The sequence below is a fragment of the Pseudopipra pipra genome, chromosome 2, assembly GCF_036250125.1.
Source record: "Pseudopipra pipra isolate bDixPip1 chromosome 2, bDixPip1.hap1, whole genome shotgun sequence".
Taxonomy (NCBI): Eukaryota; Metazoa; Chordata; class Aves; order Passeriformes; family Pipridae; genus Pseudopipra; species Pseudopipra pipra.
Window position 1 is genome coordinate 69,313,430 of NC_087550.1, and position 19,521 is coordinate 69,332,950.

Sequence of the window (19,521 nt, forward strand, 5' to 3'; positions counted from 1 at the left end):
AGAAGTTTTAATGTAGGAAGGAATTCTAAGACATTTCTTGCTTTCTCTTATAAATCATGTCAGCTAAATCAAGCTATTATTTTGGTGGAGTTGTATCTTGTTAAGCCTAGGACATGGCCATTTATGTTTGTATCTATTTTTCAGAGAACTCCCTCTTTTTTTCTGAGAGAATAGCAAACAAAAGCAGAGTATTTACCTAACTTCCAGCACGTAGGTTACTGATAGGTAGATGTGAAAGGAGTTACTTGTCAGCTCCAAAGCACCTTACTGGTTGAACTAAAAAAGATCCAAAATCCTTCAAATCTGATAAATCAATAGTAGAACACAGCCCAATGCAATGACCAGGTAAATTGCATCCTTGATTAAAAGTCATTGATTAAAAGTCATTGGTTGTCAGTACAGAGGCATATATGTATATATATACGTATATATATACATATATACATGTGCTACTATTCTTGCACTGCTCTTTTTTGACACTATGGAAAAATGTGTGTTTAGAATACTGTCTGTTTGTGCTTCAACTTGGCTACTTTCTTGAGAGTGAGAAAGGGAAAAAGGGTGACATAATTCAAGTTCTGAAATAGCCTGAGAAATTAAATTTCACTGTATCTGGATTTCTGTCCTTCCTTCAATTAAATACAGACCTTAAACTAGAGAACTAAAAGAAAACTGAAACCTGAATGCAGAACAGTTCAAGCAATCTGGGAATGGCTGTATTTGTGATTGATTTCATTTGTTATACTGAGATCTAGAGGAAATGTTTGAGTTCCTCTCAATTCCTGAAACCTGAATTTCTTCAGAGTATGCAAAGTTTATTAATGGAAAATAGTTATGGGTCATTTTTACTGTATGCTGAAAATGTTCAATTCCTGATACACGGCACTGCATCATGTATTCTTTATTCGCCAGGAACAATACTTGTATGTGGTTATCATACAGAAAATGAGACAGAATATTTAGCAGTGACTTAAATTTCCTTTAGTCAAAAAAAAACAACTTGATTTTTTTTTCCATCTTTGAAATAGTAAGTAATCAGCACAGCTAACATCAAAAACTCACCATGCATTGAATATCCTGGTTGTTGCACATCAGTCAGTAAAAGACAGCTGGCCCACTTTATTCTTAAGCTAAGGTCAGTACCATTGTTGGAATTTCTTATATCGTATGCGTTTTCCTGTAGACTGCCTATTCCTTCACACCAGATGCCAAAGACTTAGCAAGGACTGCCTTAGAAGAACCCTTGGGCTTATTTTGTGTAGCAGAACTGGCTTGCTCTGTCCCATAATTTCTTCTCTGTGTTCAAAGGCCATAAATACAGGAAAATATCAATTTAATTTCTCCAGACTGAATTGTTTGCATCTCTATATGTGTTTCTCAAACATTTTGGCTAAAGAAGGCAGTGCTGTGAGACAGGTTAAGTTTATCTCTGATTTACAAGCACAACTTGTCTGGCTAATGTAAAATGATAACAAATTCATATAATGTAGCACCTGGATTATGAAAGAAAAATGTTTCAAAACAAAAAGATATTCCTAGTCTCAGGTGTTGTTACTATAAATCAAAGCTAGACATCCATTTCAAATTAAAGGATATATATTTTTTTAAGTTAATTCCCATTTAATGCTAAATGTGCATTTCTTACGAAGAAAGACATCTGTTTCATTTGGGAGCAACTATAAAATCTCAATATGTCCCTAATGAGATATATTCACAAAAGTTTCTTCATGATTGCAAAAAGGTAAACATTCCAGGACCGCTTAAAGTATTTCTAACTTTCAGAAACGCCAAAGTTGAGATGTACAAAGTTCAGAAATGTTTACTTCCTTGTATTCATTAATTCTGATACTTGTGGTAGTTAGTAGTTTATACTTGGTATCTTCTTGTCTGCTGCACTGCTTCATCATCTCTATTTCATCAGATATAACTAATGTTTAGACAATAACTTCACCCTCCTAAGTACCAAGCCTACGAAGAGGTAAAATATCAACAAAAATAAGGACTAATAATAAATTAATTCATGACAGAGTTTGATTTGTTTTTGATCTGTTCAAAGAAGTTCCTAACTTTTACAGAAGATAATAGGACTAAAGGTTGCCCAGCATCTTGCTAAATGATCTGCCACATATTTCATTGCAAAAATTCCCCAAATATAAAAGAAGCATGAGCCAATATAAGCTACATTAAAACCAGCCTCTGTATCTTAAACAGAAGCATGGAGTTGTATACAGTATTTCTATAAGGAAATTATTGATTCTATACTACTGTATTTACTAATAGTAAGGCAGTTCTTAGCCTACAAACTTATTTGCAGCCATTTTAAAGAGAGAAAAAAATAAGTGAAGGCAAGCTCTTCTCTCCGTTCTGTTTGTTGCTGTCTGTACTGCAGGAGAATGCAAATGTACACAGATAAGAGAGTCTTGCAACAAGATCTCGTGGGAGGGATTTCCCCCCAGATCTTTTTGCCTCTGCCCACGTACTAAAACAGCGCAAATACTTTGTGCAGATCAGATTCTAGGGTGTGTTCCCCATGTAACACTTATCCAGAATTTTTCTTTGGTGAAATATAGTGTTCCTTCATGTTCACCTGTGTAAACACCTGAAACCCTGTAGCTGAGAGGCAGCCCTACAGCTCTGCAACGTATATGTGGAAAATCAAAATGACTATAGTATATTTTTCCAAATGGTAATCACTTAGCTTTCTGTTTCAAGGTCTGTTAAAGCAGTTCATTTCGTGAAACCCAGCCCTACTGCACTTGAAAAGCACAGCAAGCACAGAAGCATAACAACTCACCCGTACTTTTAATTGATCTGGTATTTCTGCAAGGTGCCACCCTTTTCCACACCTCCTACCTCCTCCTTAAGTGACTCAGCCTCTGAAGGAGAAATCTCTTGAGTTTTCAGACAGCTGGATGGGGAACGACAATTCAGCTCTCTGTCTGCTTTGACTGTGCCTCACTTCCAGCTGTCTCCAGGTTGACTAACCACACTGAGCCACGCTAGGACACTAACTTCTACCATACCTAGGTAAGGATGTTTACTCTTCTGGCTTTATATAACATGTATGGAAAGTCCTACATTTTCAGATGTTCTGTGACTTCCTTGTGTCCAATTCAGGATCCCACTTCAGATAATCTGATTTTCAAGAAGTGTGGAGAACTTGTCTATGAAAATCCAGGTCTAGAAGTTTTACAGTTTAGGTGTTCAGTTTTCCCAGATCTTTCTGACTTCTCCTGGCTCTACGATCTCAATTACTTCATTATTTACATTATATTGCTAATTGCATTTTATTCTAGTGCTAATTCTCTGATGACAAACTCACTATTCAGACCACTTTTCATGAATAGCTATTTAAATGTCAGTTTTGCTCTTTGGTTAATTTTATTGTTAGTTTATTCTTTCTCTGTAATTTTTATCTAAAATTAAAGAGTATTTACTCTTTTCTCCTTTACTTGAATTTGCTTGAAGTTTACTATTGGCAAAAAACAATTAGCAACAGTTTGCTTTCATTTGCACCTTTGCAAAAGGTGCATTCTACTTTGATACAATGACTTATCTATACAATTAGCTGAACCCATGTATAGACAGGATGTGTTCTTCACCAAAAATCTAGGAAAATGACATAGTTGAATAAATAAAATTTTTACCTCCTCTTCTACACTCTATTAAAAAAAAAAAACAAACCACTACATCTAAAACTGATCATGCATTTCTAATTTGAAAATACATACAGATTTGTGTTCTGACTTTGCAGCTGATTTTAATGACAGTTCCAAAGCTTCTTTCAAAACAGAATCTCCTCCGCCCACATCTTGAAAAACCAGTTTTGAGAGCTCTTTCAGCTACAAAGATGAATGACTTCTGTCATACATTCATGTGTTCTCTAGTCCTACCTTGCCTATTCCAACCTTGCTTGTTTTCTCTTTTACACATATACATGTTTTTATTTTCTGTGAGAATTGCTATTAATTCTGCGGCCAAAACTGTAAAGTAAAATAATCATTTAAACCCAATGTATTAATTCCAGAAGTTCACAAATATATTATATGGGTATTGTTCTGATATGTAACTCTTGGGAAAAAAAATCAAGCTAGGAACATACTTTTATTATTCTTTAATGTCTGTAAAATAAATTTAGTTATTTTTAAATGTAATTTCAGCAAAAAGACAAAAGACTAACTAATTGCCAAACAAATAGAATCACCAGTGGCAATTCTGTAGGGAAGAAAGTAGAGAATCAGTTATACATATAGAGATGCACATCACAGAGTGGACCTTTAATGTTATTTGAAGAGATCATATTCTCATCCGAAATAACATGTTTGGATGTATGAAGGATGGCACAGCATTGACTGGCTCTGGCTGTGATGGTGATTTGCAAAACAACCTTTGTTTGGAATCAAGGAACACAACTTCTTACTTGAGTTTAAGTATAGGTAGCCAGATTTGATAGCCCAGTCACCCCACTTTGATATCTGAGAGGGGCAGTGATGGATGTAGAGAACAGCAAAATTGGTATTGACTTCCAAAGCAGAAAGATTTTACCTCACACAGCTATGGATCCCTATCTAGAAGAACAACTATAACAATGTGTCTCCCCAGTGCCTTAGTTTTAAGGCTTGGAGATCTTCATCCTGTATAAAGTCAGAATTACTTTAATCAGTTGCTTGCTCACACTTACTGTATTCAAGAGAAAAGATGGAGAAAATAAAAAGGTTTGCTGACATGAAAGGTGTTAAATGAAAGCAAGGAAATACTGCTGTGTGTTTCATAATTGTAATTAAGACCAAATGTGCTTTTTTTTTAAATGTTGTATTCTCCACAGTTATCTCATATAAATGAAAGATAAGCCACGTACTATAGAATTAACATTAAGGGTTCAATGGAAAACAAAGCAAATGGAAAAGTAGAGCTGAAGTAAGTCTTCATTTCTAATGGAATAGGTCTAAAATTTTGAGCCCCACTCAAATAATCTGAATGTTCAGCTTATTTCAGAACAGAATATTTCTTCAAGAAGCTGAAATTTTGGTGGCAAGTTTCATATTTGGGATAAACAAAGAAAAAAGTATATATGTCTATTTTCTTTTTCATATGGCAAATATAAGATACTTTTGAAAAGCTGGAACTTGAAGGACATGTAGGAAACAGTAGTCAGCAAGCTGTGGTCATGTAAAGCCACATACATAAGGAACCTGTTAGTTCCAGCTGGTGTTTCATGTGGACACGCTGAACTCAACTGCTTCTTTACAGTCCAGGCTGCTTTAGCAATGCAGCACAAGAAGCTGGATGTCAGGAAAATTCTGAAACATTTTTGTTTTAAACTGGTTGTTCAGTTACAACTTTTTGTATTACCCAGTTAATTAATAATACTGGGAAGTTTGACATTTTAGGCATTTGCATTTGGCAAAGCTTTATATGAAAAACCTCAGCATAAAAACAAATGTTTTGACTTTTAAGAGAAGAAGGTGTCCCTCTCACATCTCTCCTTCAACATTTACTATGCTGAATTACTTATTATACAGTATATGTGCAATGCTTCTTGTGTCTAAGCTGTGAAAATAAATATTGTTTATTAAAAAAATGCATATAAACAGAATATTTACAAATAAGGTCTTAATCACTGTCTTAGCTAGAAGCCAAAGAACATAGACTAGTTTGTTCCAACTAGTTTGGTCTGATGTGGAAAACATGAATCTTACAGGAGATGTTTGTATCATTCTTATGTATATTTTAAATACAGCTATGGATATATGTGAAGCCTCATCAAATAGGAAGCTACAGCCAAGAGCAGAAGGGGGGCAAAAGAGATCTATGAAGGAAGAATGGGTGTGTTCAGACTACCTGAAAACTAGAAGATCTAGCTTTCAGAATTTAAGGCAGGCCTGAGGTATTCTGCTGATCAGTCACTGCGGGAGGTGGAAAGGAGATGTAGAAGTGTGAATATAGATATTTGTGATAAAAATAGGATTAGAGACCTGTGCTGCTTTTGGAATAACTTCCTTCCAAGTTGAAGGGGCATTTGACTTTCCCTGAAGTTATGTCTGAAGTTTTTTCTGAATTTCTTTGGAATTATATTTGGGTTTCTCCAAAAATTGGTGAGGGTCTGAATCCAGGACTGGCATGTCTTAAAACCATTTGGGAACTGCTCACTGGACTGGCTGGGGCAGTTTTAATTTCCTTTAAAGTTTCCTGACGCTGTTTTTAAATTCAAATTACACTGGAGCTGCATTCCTGTTTGTTTTTGTTTTGCATTCCAGCTGAGTTGTTTTGCTTCAGTGGTTGAGATCCTATTAAGAATGCCTGAACTAAATTTACTACTATAGTATACTATAGAAACCTATAACTCCTCTTTCTTACAAAGTTAAAGACTTTTTTTTAAACCTGCCTATGGGCTGAAGATAAAATGTTCACTGACCTGTGTGAGCAATGTGACAGTTTCACATCTTTATTAGCTGGAATTTTTAAACTAATATGATCTTAATGTTTTGTCCATTCTCCTTTCCAAATACACAGATACACACACAGAGTTCAAAAAATGCTTTGATGAGCTGTATCCTGCCTCTTTATGCACGAATCTTTTAATTTCTAAGATACTAAAATTTAAGTCTTACTCTGATGATTCTTGATTGTCTGTGCTACAGACTGAAGTAGCTTTTAATTTGCATTTTAAATTTTAATGGATCAATCTTTGATATACAACTTGAAAGTTCAGAAGCATGAAGCAAGCCTTGAGGACAATATGGCAGTATTCTGTAGGACTAAAATGCCTAGGTTTAAAATTTCAGAATACCTGGAACATTTTCAGTTCTGACTGTAAAAGGGAGTGTGGCTGGTTTTCATATTCATTTATGCATACTACTTTTGGGTTGGGAGACTAGGTAGCAGTTTATTCTGGATGCTGTACACATGTGCAACAGAAATATTGTTTTGCTCTTAAACCATTAAAAAATGAATATAGGACAAGAGACAAAACATAGTTTTAATTAAATTAAGGAGGATGACAGAAACACACTTGCTGGACTTTCTTTTGTCTTGCATGGATACAACTAGGAGTTGCAAACTCACTTTATAGTCACTTTTCATGATCTCAGTGTCATTAATACATTTGTAGTAATCTGTAGATTTTAAAGACAAGCCTCAAAATGTATGGATTTTTTACTTTGGCCATAATTTTTATTTCAGAACAAATGCCTGAGGTTTTTTTGTTTATTTCTAACAAAGGTATATGATACTTCCTTGTCAGTTCTGTGAGAAATTTCAGTTTCTATTACAAATATATAGGAAGGAGGGCTACAGTCTAACATGAAGTCTACATAGCAGTTGACTGTTATTTTCAGTATTAAATATTTAAATTGCAAAATGTTTATTTTAAACAAGATCTTTTAAGTCTTAAAATTATCTCATTTCACTTAATTTTCACAAAAGAAGTCTCCTTTTTCAAAGTTTTACAGTTCATTTCCCTTAGCAAATGGCTTTAAATGTACTTATTAGAAAATAAATCCAAATTCCTTCTATAGAAACTACTACTTCTTCTTGAGGAGAAGAAGTACTAGTTCTCATTGCTTACAAAATATTCTGAAATATCAAATATTATCCCAGGACTGACTGACTGCATCAGATGTACAGCTGTTGCTAAGCTGAGAACATAAATACATCAGAGACCTCTCTACCATTTTGGGACAGTTCAGGAAAATTTATAGTGAGAATGGTCACTATCTAAAAGTCATTCTTTAATAACCTACCTGAACAGTTTCTAGGAAATTCAGTGCATATATGTTTTAAACCTTCTTATAAAAGTATTTTTAAAAGATATTTTATAACCAATTGCAAAATAAATACGGCTCACCATAGCCCCGAGCAAATTTTTATTGTGTGGGAATCAGATCCAGCAGTCACATGTTTTCTACATATACTGTGCCAATGCCTGTTTGATACCAACACCTAAGCTTAAAAAAACAAGAATGTGGGCTGGAGCTTTCCAATCAACATGCCAGAATTTTAAACTCCAATAAATATCTGGAATTTCACAACTATGTAAGATACATGTGAACTTTTATACTCAAATATTATTTGCTTTTGCTAGAATCCAAAATCTTCTTCCCTTCCCATCTGTAAAGAAAGAGCCACATGCTCCAGTCTCAATCCACTCTATCTTAGGTGTGGGAGCAATACACTTTACATCTGCAGTAAGAAAAATATAATAGCTGTGTCACCCAGAGAATTGGGAACGTTTCTGATTTTTAAGGGCTGCTGCTGTCACAAAAACTGTTTTCTAGTGCTTCTGTAAATCTTAGTAGTCTGACAGTGGAATTGGTTGGCAGCTTTCCATCTTAACATTGTTTTCTTGGAAAACACTGCTTTTTGAAAAGGAATCCACTTGCTCAAGAGGGTCAGTTTTGGCCACACCCTTAAGTGAGTGTCAGCATTGGGGTTTTTTAACTTAAGGGAGAATTTTTTGTCATTGAAATGTTATTATGTTCTGCTTGATGCTTTCTCTAGGAAAGCTGGTATTCACAATCCAATTTCAAAGGAAAACATGAAATCTTTTGAGTGGCTCAACTCCCAAATAATTGGTTGGGGGTTTTTTTTGTTGTTGTTTTTTGTTTGTTTGTTTGGTTTTGTTTGTTTTTTTCTTCTTGTTGTTGTTGTTGTTTTTAAATTGGCAGTCTTGGAGGCTCATTTTTTTAACCTGATTTGAGATAAGGGAAGAAGTCAGTGAATGGAAAACTGTTGCAGAGCAGAAGAACTGTCTCTGTCCTGGCCCCTAGCATTAGCTGCTGATCACTGTAGCTGTGAGACCCATCAGCAGGGCTGGGTAAGCCCACCTGTGCTCCAGGTGCCACTCTGAGCCACTGACTAATACTGTTTTCCCATTAAGCTTATCACCTCACCTCATTCTTCATTACTCAGTGTGGCCCTCCGAAGGCTATCACCACACCACGTGTTCTCAGGGAAGATGCTCCCAAAAAGGGAAAGGAAGGACAGGCACTGTGAAAGGCAGAGGCACAAGGCAGGAGTACACATAGTCATTACTAGGCAGGGAAAAGCCACCACTCTGCCACCACTCAGATTTGGTCTGAGCAGGGCTGCAGCCAGCACTAAGCCATTCCACCCTGTCAGACTAAACTTATGCAAGGAGGTGGTCGAAGTGGACAACAAACTTGAACTGTTTTTGGGGCTGATTCCTAATATCTTCTTTTTTTTTGTCGTGTTTCCTTTTAGATTCCTAGAGAAGGACAACATACCACGGAACAAATGTCAGCTTTCAGTATACAAAAACAGTCTCCAAATCAAAGCGGTAATACCGAGTCTTCTCCATTTTCTGCTCCCAGGGCACTTGGAGGCTGAGGCGTGGCCTTCCTCCTTTCTAAGTATCACCATGCCCATCCCTCAGCTCCCTCACTGGGCACACCGCCACGTTTTGGCAGTGACAGGATGGTTATTAGTCACAGTGAGACCCGCTTCAGATGCCAGACTATTGGTGTTGTGCACAAACTGCCGCTGGCAGGGATTCAGGCCAGAACATCCCACTGAGCAGTGTTGTGTGGTGGAGTGGGGGAGTCAGGTGGTGTGGTGCAAGGTGGTGATTCCCCATGCCAAGGGCTGTGGTTGTTGTGGAAAGCCCACAGGAGCACAGAAGCTGGAAGGGCAGTGGGCAGATTCATTGATCTCAGCACCGTCTCCTTGACTCACTCAGGGAAAACGAGGAGAAATTGAGGAAAATTAGAACAGGGCAAGGGGAGAGAAAAGCTTTTTAATCGTTGTCTGATGGGATTGTTTGTTCCTCTGGAGGGACAAAACTTGAGGAGGGCTGGAGTTTGCTTTCTATGCAGAGAAATGATCAGAGGCAAACTGTAAACATGATGATATTTTCCATTTTCCTGAAACATAAAAAATACTTCTGAAGACCAAAAGGTTTTGAAATGCATGTGGATCTGGTTTGAGTGGGATGTGCCAGGCCTAAGTACACCAAAATTAGTGCAGCCACGGCAAGGAGCTGCTTGGCTCTATTGTGTTGAGGACATAAACCTTTTACCATCAAATTAAGACAGGGACAAGCTGCATCTGTCTGCACTCACGTGACCTGAACAGTTGTATCTGATCTACGTTTCATTTTTTAGTTGAAGCTTGGGAGAAAATTCATTAGACCAGAAATCAGTACTCTTCAGCAAAGCCAGGGCCTCAGGCAGCAGCAAAATGCTTGCAATATTTCTTGACAAGAAAACAGTGTATGTCCCTTGGCTACTGCCTTTATAGGAGGTTTCTCAAATTTTTGCACCAAACAGTTTAAAAAACCATGATTTCTGTGAAATACAAATGATTTTTTGGGTAGGTGATAACAGCTTTCTTAAATTGCTATTGGAAAAAGGTCAATATGTCACATACATGGTTAATTTTAATAGTTGGATATATACTTAGTACTTCTTGATTATATAGAAATGTTTATGTCATGTTCATGTCATTAAGGTTTTTCTTCAAGATTCTGAGGAGGTTATGGCTGACAGCAGAAGAGCACAGATTAAAATGCATTGGAAACAGATCAAAGCATCTTTGGCTAAAACTATTAGAATGAAAAGAATGCTGGAATCATTTCCACCCCTTTAGCTGCCATCAGCTGTCCTTACTGTAGAGAAGTTTTCTCTCTGGAATGCATAAACTTGAGATCACATTTTTCCTACTTTTGAAAAATTAACTTTTTTTTTTCCCCTCCAATACAAATGATTGTACCAAATTAAAAATACCTAAATATTCATGAGAATGGAAACGTATACATTTTTAGTGCAAACACACTTCATATGATCTTGCTGGCTAATTAAAACTATCTTCATTCTTGCCAGTGACTATGAGACGATGTTATTGTTTAAACTGGTGAAGGTTCTTCCTCTTTTTGGTTTGCAAGAAGTGTTTATTTTAGCAGATATTCTAATGAACCACTGGAGGTATTCAGACAAGCCTGGGATGCCTTCATTTTTTGAAGTCTTTAAAGTCAGATTTTAACAAATCTTTTTAAGAGAAGAACTAGTTCAATTGGCAGTGAACAGGCTAACGCAGAAATCATGAAGTAAGGACAGAATACTTTTTGTTAATCTACCGTGACTGTTGGCACATTCTTAAAAACATCATCTTTGATGTCCCTGGTCATTTGTCAAAGGGCTGCATCTATGCTGCTCAAAAAAAGAAAGCCAAACCTTGTCATCAAGGCCAAGAAACAGAAGCACATATCGGTGCTATCACAGCTGTGTTTCTTAAACCTTTGCCACTTCTCCAGTAACTCAGTCTTGGGGAGAGCAAGTCCAACACAGAACCAGAGAACATTTGCAATTAAGCAAACAAGATTGATGAGTCCAAGCCTTTCATTCCTTCTCTGGCCTTCTTTCATTTGCCAGTATGGACATATGTATAGTGAATATAAACAGATAAGAGCAGACACAGTTTAAGTTACAGTCAGATATACATTTTTAGACTGAATTTTATCTTTGTACTGCAGTGTTTTTCTTTCATGAGAAAAATGTATTTAAAAAGTCAATCTTGACAATTGTCACTTAAAATAAATGTTTTGGTGTTTTTTTTGTTATTTCATCTTCCACTCATTGTAGCCATTTGTCATTTTTTAATGTTACCACTACAGCTGAAGTTCTTGTATTAAAAGTAAGAATTACATTTTCTTATAAATCACAGCAGAATGCCAAAACACATCTTTGACAAATGACATATTACTGATTGCATGTATTTTCTGTGGAGCTTGGTCTTTCTATACACAATCTTTACAGTCAAATGTCCTTGCTGAACATCAGACAGTGATGTTTCCTGAAATCTGATGGTCTTGCACTCCTTTTGCATGAATGCTCAGAAAGTGAGGAATTAATGTATAAAATCATGAAGGTGACTAAAGGAAAACCCGAGAAACTCTGTATTTTTCATCATTAATTTTACTGATTATTTGGATGTATTAATAAAGGGTTTGCATATTTAATTTTTTTACTTCTCTTGCCTGGAAAAACTTGGGGTAAATATTGCAATTAAAAAATGGAATTTCTATTTGGTCTGAACTTCTAGCTTTTCATTTTAAAAGGGTACATTAAAATATCACAACAATATTTTCTCTCACCTCAAACAGGCTGATGATATGAAACTTAGGTAGGGAATAAAAGAACTAAGAATGCTGGACAGTAGTCATTGCATATTTTTTTCTTGCAAAAAAGGGCCAAAATCCTCATAAAAGGAAACCAAAGGAGATAAACATCAGCTTTCTAATGCAGAGAGGAACCCAAAATGTCCCAAATCAAGTCAGTATCATATTGTTAGTTCTTCAATATACTAAATATTAGCATTGTTGGGCAAAGATATTTTAGGTTGTTTTCATAAGTAAATAAGGCTTCTGTGTTCATAAAGCATGTGAGTGTGCATGTCTATCTGTCTCTCCCAATAACCTTTGAAACTGTGCACCAATTTTAGTTAAATTTGACGTAAAGATATAGACTTAAAGGTATCGCTTTTATTAAAGTTCAGTAAAACTAAGGAGCTCATTAGAAAAGAAAGTCTGTTCATTCAACCATTAAGGAAAAAGCTTCAGAGGGAGTCTGACATTTTGAGAAATGTGAAAATCCACATATGTTGGGCTGGGTGTAGCTGAAGGACCATGTGGTCAACTCAAGATTAGCTTTCATTCAAAATTTGCATCCTGTCACACATCTGCAAATATAAAACCCATAGATAACACCCTAGGAAACAGGATTCATTAGTTTGACTTTCCTGGGATTACTGTGGTATGCAAATTTCATAATTCCTTTATCAGATCTGTGAAATTTGTTTACATTAAAAATATACAAAACTCTTTCATATTAAGGACGAAACTGATTTAGTTTGGTAAACTGGCTTCTGCAGTCTTTTCAAGGTTGAAGCCACAAACTTATCAGGGAAACAATCTTCACTAAACAGGTGTGATAACTGAAAATTCAATTTGTGTTAAACTTTTACATATTTTAAACTTTGTAATAGTACTCGAGGTTTCCAAAGTTATTCCACATGTTCATTTTCAAGACGTGTTTCTCTGCATTTGCAGATAAGAAGAGCCCCTCTGTTGCAATTAAAAGCAGACAACAGGCTTCTCATGATATTAATAAACGACGGACACTTTTGCAAGATAACAGCTGGATAAAGAAGAGGCCTGAAGAGGAAAGGTAAGAAAAATATGAAATGCATTTGTTCTGCATTTCAGTATGCCATGTACATTTTCTTGGAATATCTATTTTTGCATGGATGGTATCAACCAGAATTAGATTAATTAAATAATTCTTATTTATTTATCTTGATGAGGTATTGATTGCCTTTTGAAAGTATTAGTTTGCTGAATATTCATTATGTTTTTCATTGGGACTTTCAATCTCTGAGTATTTAATGAGGTGGCAGGTTTCTGCTCTATGAGAAAAATCCCACATTTCACATATTTAGGTTGTAAGACTATGATTTGACTTTTTACAACCATGAAGATTATAAACCTTGGCAAGTTTTTTTAAGGAGCTTTAGTCAGAATCAGATTAAGTTTATTCTAATATAAACTAGGACTTGCATTACAGCAGAAAAAACACCTTGAGACCATGCCCTCATTATACAGTCCATGAACAGCTTGTAGGAAGAGATAATCCTTACTCCAAAATGTCTGAAGTCTTCTACTGCAGAGATCTATAGTTGAGGCAATCACAGTCGTAGTGGACAGCTGTGAAATCTGACCGAAGACAAATCTTTTGCCAAGAAAAAGTTCTCTATTTTTAATACTTCATTTTTAACTAACCATTGTTTTTCTTTCTCTCGAAGTGCTGATGAAAACTATGGAAGGGCTGTGCTTAATCAATACAAATCCCAAGATAGCCTACACAGGTATGGTAGAGTATCTTAACACCTTTCTGATAATATTACCAAAGAAATCTGTCATTATGTCCTGTTTATAGCAAGAGCTTGCTTTGTTCAGTTTTAGTCTATACATATTTCCACTGTAAATCCGACTCCAGTGTCAATAATTCTTAAGTTGACCACTGCAATGAATGCAGAGTTGGATCTATTGACACCTGGATGGTCAGAAATCCTGTATGATACTTTAATCTGAGACATAGATATTGGTTTTTTTGTGATGAGTTGTTTAATAAAACCAATGACAAATGTGACATTTCTAACTTTCTTTTACAGTAGTAGCACAAATGAAAAGGAAGGTCAGACAGCTGTACTTGGACGATACAGATCTGATACCACCTTGGACAGGTATGGCTTTTTTCTGGATGTATTATATTTTGTGATTCGCATACCTGTGAGAGGTCTTAAAAATGAAAGCATGAATGAAATCAGTGGGTCTTTAAAAGTTTTGTTATTTATTAATCATCTAATTAAAAAACTTGGTATGATTCTTGCATGAATTTTCAATGAGGCAAATGGAAATGTAATTTGAGAGAAGGTTCTTTTGACATCTTGTTCTTCTTTTTTCTGTAACAATTTCTGTGTATTCTTGTCCTTATAACTGTATGTATCTTTCCACGGATGATAACCATTCCTTCCCAATTTTCTGTTTTTCAAACTATAAATCAAAGTCCTGTCTCCAATAGTTAAGCGCAACATGGCTAAACCTCTTGTTCTTTGCAAATCCTCTCTGCCACTTCATACCATGATCAGTACAAACATAAGAATCATATGCTTTTCATGTAATTTGAATGTTCTGTTCAGCCCTGACCTCTGTTAAGACATGACCATGTTAGTCTTTGCAAATTCTTTCTGCGTTGCATCTTCAAAATCCATCCCTCCCATTAACATCTGCAATTCAAAACATGCTGATGCTATGAGTACCTGCACATAAACACACACTGTGGAAAATGTGCATTTGTTTGGTTGTTTCTTAGCACCGTGTTATTTTATTTCATGACCCTTACTACTGCTGTAAGATACAATGCAAAATTGTTAGATAAAATTTACCTTCTCCACATAAGGCTGGAAAAGAATAGGCTAGAAACCTGTGTGGTATCATACCCCTGTCTATTCACCCCAGTGAATCCTGCTGTATTTGTTCATTCATCATGAGGAAGCCATTCTACAACTTCAATTTACATATTGCTCTTCTCTGTATCTTTCATATTTCCATATTAGTCTTTTTGATCTGGGGACCAAGATCCTGATGCACATACTTAAGATCTATGCACACCTTGTACGTACACAGAGGAGTATAACAATGACTTCTGGTTCATTTGCTTTTCCTTTCCTTGTACTAAATAACGTTGAATTTGCTCTTCACTGTTGAGAACTGAGTTTTGATTTTCATAACATTACCTATATAATTGCAAGATTTCTTTCCTTAGTAATAATAGCTCATTCAGAGATCAATTGCTTTTCTTGGCAGGCATTACTTTGCATCTAAGAAAAGTGAGCATCATCTGCCATTCTAGAAATCTGACATATTAGCAGATGATTTCTGAAAACTTTGCCAATTGGGATTTGTTTTGACTACCATTAATCAATGACATTGTCAAGCAACATCATCTCACTCTTCGTCTTTTCCAGATAATTCATGAACATTGGAAAAACACAGGTCTTATACAGCTCTGCTTCCACTCCGAAAACTTGCTGTTTATTTCAAATCTTTCCTACTTTTTAAGCAGTTATTTATGCATGGAAAGACCTTTTCTATTACCAATAGGAGATCAATTTATTTAAGGGCACTTAAAGCAAATTTCTGTGAAGCTTTTTGGAAATTTGAGTAGAATATATCAGCTATGTCACACTTATTCATATGCTCATTGACTTCCAAACAATTTTTAAGGTTTAATTTTCATGCATCAAACTCTGATTACTGATTTAGGAGTCATAGGACAGTTCTGGTTTCTACAGTGTCACTGAAGACCATTGTCCTTTTGTACTCTATATCTTTTTGGTTTATGCTGATATATAAAAATGTCTGAATTATTTGAGATTGTAAGGTGTCTTTGTGTTTTCATAGCCACAAATATCTAACATAAAGGGTTCTTAAAATGTAAGTGATGAGAGAGAATACAAAGAAAGGATTATAGGTGTGAATATACAGTTCTGATAATTAGTGCAGAATATGTCCATAAATGGAGTGAATAATGATGCTTCTATCTTGAAATTATCACAATAAGGAAGCTGCTGTCAAGTTGTTTATTTCTCCTCAGTCATCAATGGTCTTCTTAAAACTGTGAAATACAGTCATTCCAGGATTAATTTGTGCACACCTATTGCCAGAAGGCAGTTCTGTAAGGGGTGACCACATGTTCTGCAACTCCTCAAATTTGCAACCTAAGGCATAACAGGGTGTAGTGACGTGTTTTCACTTAGTACCTTTTTTATGGTTGAATTTGGTACTTCTGCTTCCTCTGTGAAGGGTGTTCTCCACTTGGTACAATTCCCTTACTTTCTTATAAACTATTTCTGGCAAGCACAGCCATAGTACAGAAGTCTTCCAAGCTTAGTAGTAACCAGTTTGCAGAACAGCTATATTGTTTATTGCCTCTGTGAAAAAGCAGCATTCTTTTTTTTTTCTTCAAAAGTAAAAGACAGAGCTGAAAACAGAGCATGTTTCTGGAACGTAGAAAAAAGTTCAAAGGACTGCTCCTAGTAGGCGCTTCTAGAGAAAAATTACATTGATATTGGAGATCTCTTGGATTGGAGAGCAGTTTACAGAATTATGTCATGTTGTCTTTATGGAAAATTATTTTTGCCTAGCTAAAATTCTGTAAAATGGCAGTCTTCTATTCTGCAAGAGTTCTTTATGAGTTACCTGTTTTCAAGGTAGATACTAGAACATCTTTTCACAATTCTGCTTTGCAACTCTTCTAGCCATGACAGCAATATTACAAAAGAAAAGGCTTTAAAGAATCTGGATGAATATCTCTTAAATAGCTAGTTTTCAAAATGACAAAATAATAATTGAAATTTGAATTAAGAAAATCTTTGATGGCTATAGGAATAATTTTGAGTTCTTCATTACATGTGTAAATGTGCAAGTAAAAACATATCTAAAAACCATATTAAGTGCAGCCTTTTGCTTCCTGGATACTGCCATATCCATGTTCAAAAAGGGAGGGGTTTTATATGAATTTTGCCTAACCCAGTGTTTACAAAATTCAAACATCATTTTCCATATTAAGGACCTGGGAGAGATGTTACAGGTGACTATATGCAATTGCACCATTGACTGCAAGCACAAGAAAACATTGAACACTATTAAGTTGTTTTCAGAAATCCAAAGATTGATGACAGTAGATGCACACGTACTGGCATGTAGATTTACACTGCTTCTAACTCAGACAACAATTGCTTTGCGCAGATGACAACAGACAGACTTTCTGGATGGATAGAAAAAATTTATTTATCCTTTTATTTCTCTCTCATTATTAGCAACTAACTAAATATTTGACGAAAGAGGGGAGAAAACTTAAAAATTAGATAGTGACGAAAATTACATTGCTATTTTTTCAAGTACTAAATCCTAAGTACATTTATAGGAATTAGATCTGAATAGATAGGACTGAAGCAAATGAGACACTTTCATTGTACACTTTATTAATAATGTAATCCTTTGGAATGGTAGAATCTATTAGGAAAGGACTGGAGAGCAAATCAGAAACCACTTTAGTATGTGGTTTGCACCTGCTTTGAATATCTTGAACACTGCATGCATCATTTCACTTATGTGAAGAAACTACAATAGAACCACAAAAAAAAAAAAAAATAAAAAGGTGAGAAAGTATGGAATAGCTTTCATATGCAGAATATCTGAAGAGACAAAGAGTCCTCATCTTGGAAAAGAGTAATATAGGGAAAGTGAGCGAGGAAGGAGTATTTTCTGTTGCACTGTAAGAAAGAGGAGACACTCTATAAATGTTTGTGTCATGATTTAAGAAAAAAATGAAGAAGATAAGAAAGAGAACATTTGTTTTTCTCTTAATGCGTGTATTAATTGTGGGAGTCACCACCACAGGATACTGTGGAGGCCAGAAACAGAAGTTGGCTCAGAAAAACTTAACACGACTAAATGGACCATTGATCCAGAGATGTCTGTTGGAGACTGCATTCTGGGTGCCGAACAGAGAATATTCTTCAACTGCCTATCAGAGGCTGAAAAGTTGTACAAGGAGAAGTTAACACTTTACTTACTTTTCTTTAATTTGCCAGATAGAATCTTTAATACATTAAAATGAGGAAATACAAAATTACGTAAAGCAAGGTGCTAAAATTTTGAAAATACACGATGATACGTGAAAGAAATGCTGGTTCGTTGGCTACTTGGCAATAAGGAGGAACGCTCAGGTTTGCATCCGCGGCAACGCCAGCATGTTTAGTGAGACCTCTAGTGATCTTCCGAGTAACTGTAGCTGCCGTCACAGTCAGAATCTGCCCTGACACGAGACTGTCATTTGCACAATTAAATTTAGGTTTTGCAAAAGGCACAGAGCACATGCTGGTGCAGATCGTTTCCCAGAACCCCTTGGAAGGTTTTGAATTAAATACAACAGTATTCCGTCCTGCTTGGCTGAAGGCAGGATACAGAAGGTTTATACGCAATGTTAGATTATAGTTCTAGGATTAGTTATTTTGCGTCTCTAGCTTCAGTTTATAGATGGGAATAGTAACTAAAATTAAGAAATTTCTATATGTAAATAAGTTGTAGCTCAAGACGTGTTTCAGTTGATTTAACCAAATACTTAAGATAACTGTCTCAACTCAGCATTTGTCATCTATTTCAATGTACATCACTTTATATTTGAGCTTTTTGGAGTCATCCTGTTCTTACTAAAGGATATTCCACTATGGGAAGAAAGTTGGAATAAAATAAGAACTCAATCTGCTTCAACTAGGATAGCTACATGGTGCTTTCTGTGAAAATTCCAAAAGGTTTTAGGCAACAATTGTAGAATCCATAATAGGCTTGAAAAATTATGTGTTTTTTATTTCATGTAAGTTTCATGGCTTAATGATACCAATTTAAACACAAACAGTATAACTTCTTTGATAGAAGTTATGTCTAAAATCTGTAAAGAAAATCTGTAAAGAAAACAAGACTGTTACATCTCTCAAGGGATGGTGAGGGAGAGGGAAAGGCGCCAGTTCTGTGTATACTGCTTGACTGAATACTGCTTTCTTTCTAGTATTCTGGTCTAATTCAAAGGAGTTGTAATAAATTGTTAGCAACAGTGAGGCTTAATACAGTATATCTATTATTGTTTGAACATCACCTTTGAAAAGTCTTTTTCAGTGAGCTACTTAGACTCTTCAGATAATGCACTAAATTTATATAATTTCAGCTTCTGTTCTATACCTATTTTGATACTGGGGAATTTTTAATCTATACACAGGGCAAATTGATACTACATTTTTTAATTTTATTGAAAGTGAGTTTAAAAAATACGAGAGTGTCTATTATCAATAATTTCTGTGTTTCTGACAGAATTCCAACCAGAAGCGATACTGATAAAGTAAATAAGTGCCCAACTCTGAATGATAAGCAAAACAACAGGTATGAGT

The 19,521-nt window shown here is 35.5% G+C and overlaps 1 protein-coding gene across 6 annotated transcripts in view; it reads left to right on the plus strand.

Annotated features, from left to right (window-relative positions):
- The window catches only part of SCEL (sciellin), a 69,594-nt gene that overhangs the window by 20,159 nt on the left and 29,914 nt on the right, over nucleotides 1-19,521 (plus strand). For 2 of the 6 annotated variants that reach the window (XM_064645961.1, XM_064645960.1), the window contains exons 1-6: nucleotides 2,767-3,027; nucleotides 9,223-9,298; nucleotides 13,064-13,181; nucleotides 13,816-13,878; nucleotides 14,185-14,256; nucleotides 19,445-19,513. In XM_064645961.1, coding sequence (XP_064502031.1) covers nucleotides 9,256-9,298; nucleotides 13,064-13,181; nucleotides 13,816-13,878; nucleotides 14,185-14,256; nucleotides 19,445-19,513 — 365 coding nt within the window. In that variant the 5' untranslated portion in view covers nucleotides 2,767-3,027; nucleotides 9,223-9,255. Of the gene's footprint in view, nucleotides 1-2,764; nucleotides 3,028-9,222; nucleotides 9,299-13,063; nucleotides 13,182-13,815; nucleotides 13,879-14,184; nucleotides 14,257-19,444; nucleotides 19,514-19,521 lie in introns of those variants that run through there. The other 4 variants (XM_064645957.1, XM_064645959.1, XM_064645962.1 and 1 more) reach the window with 4 other exon arrangements.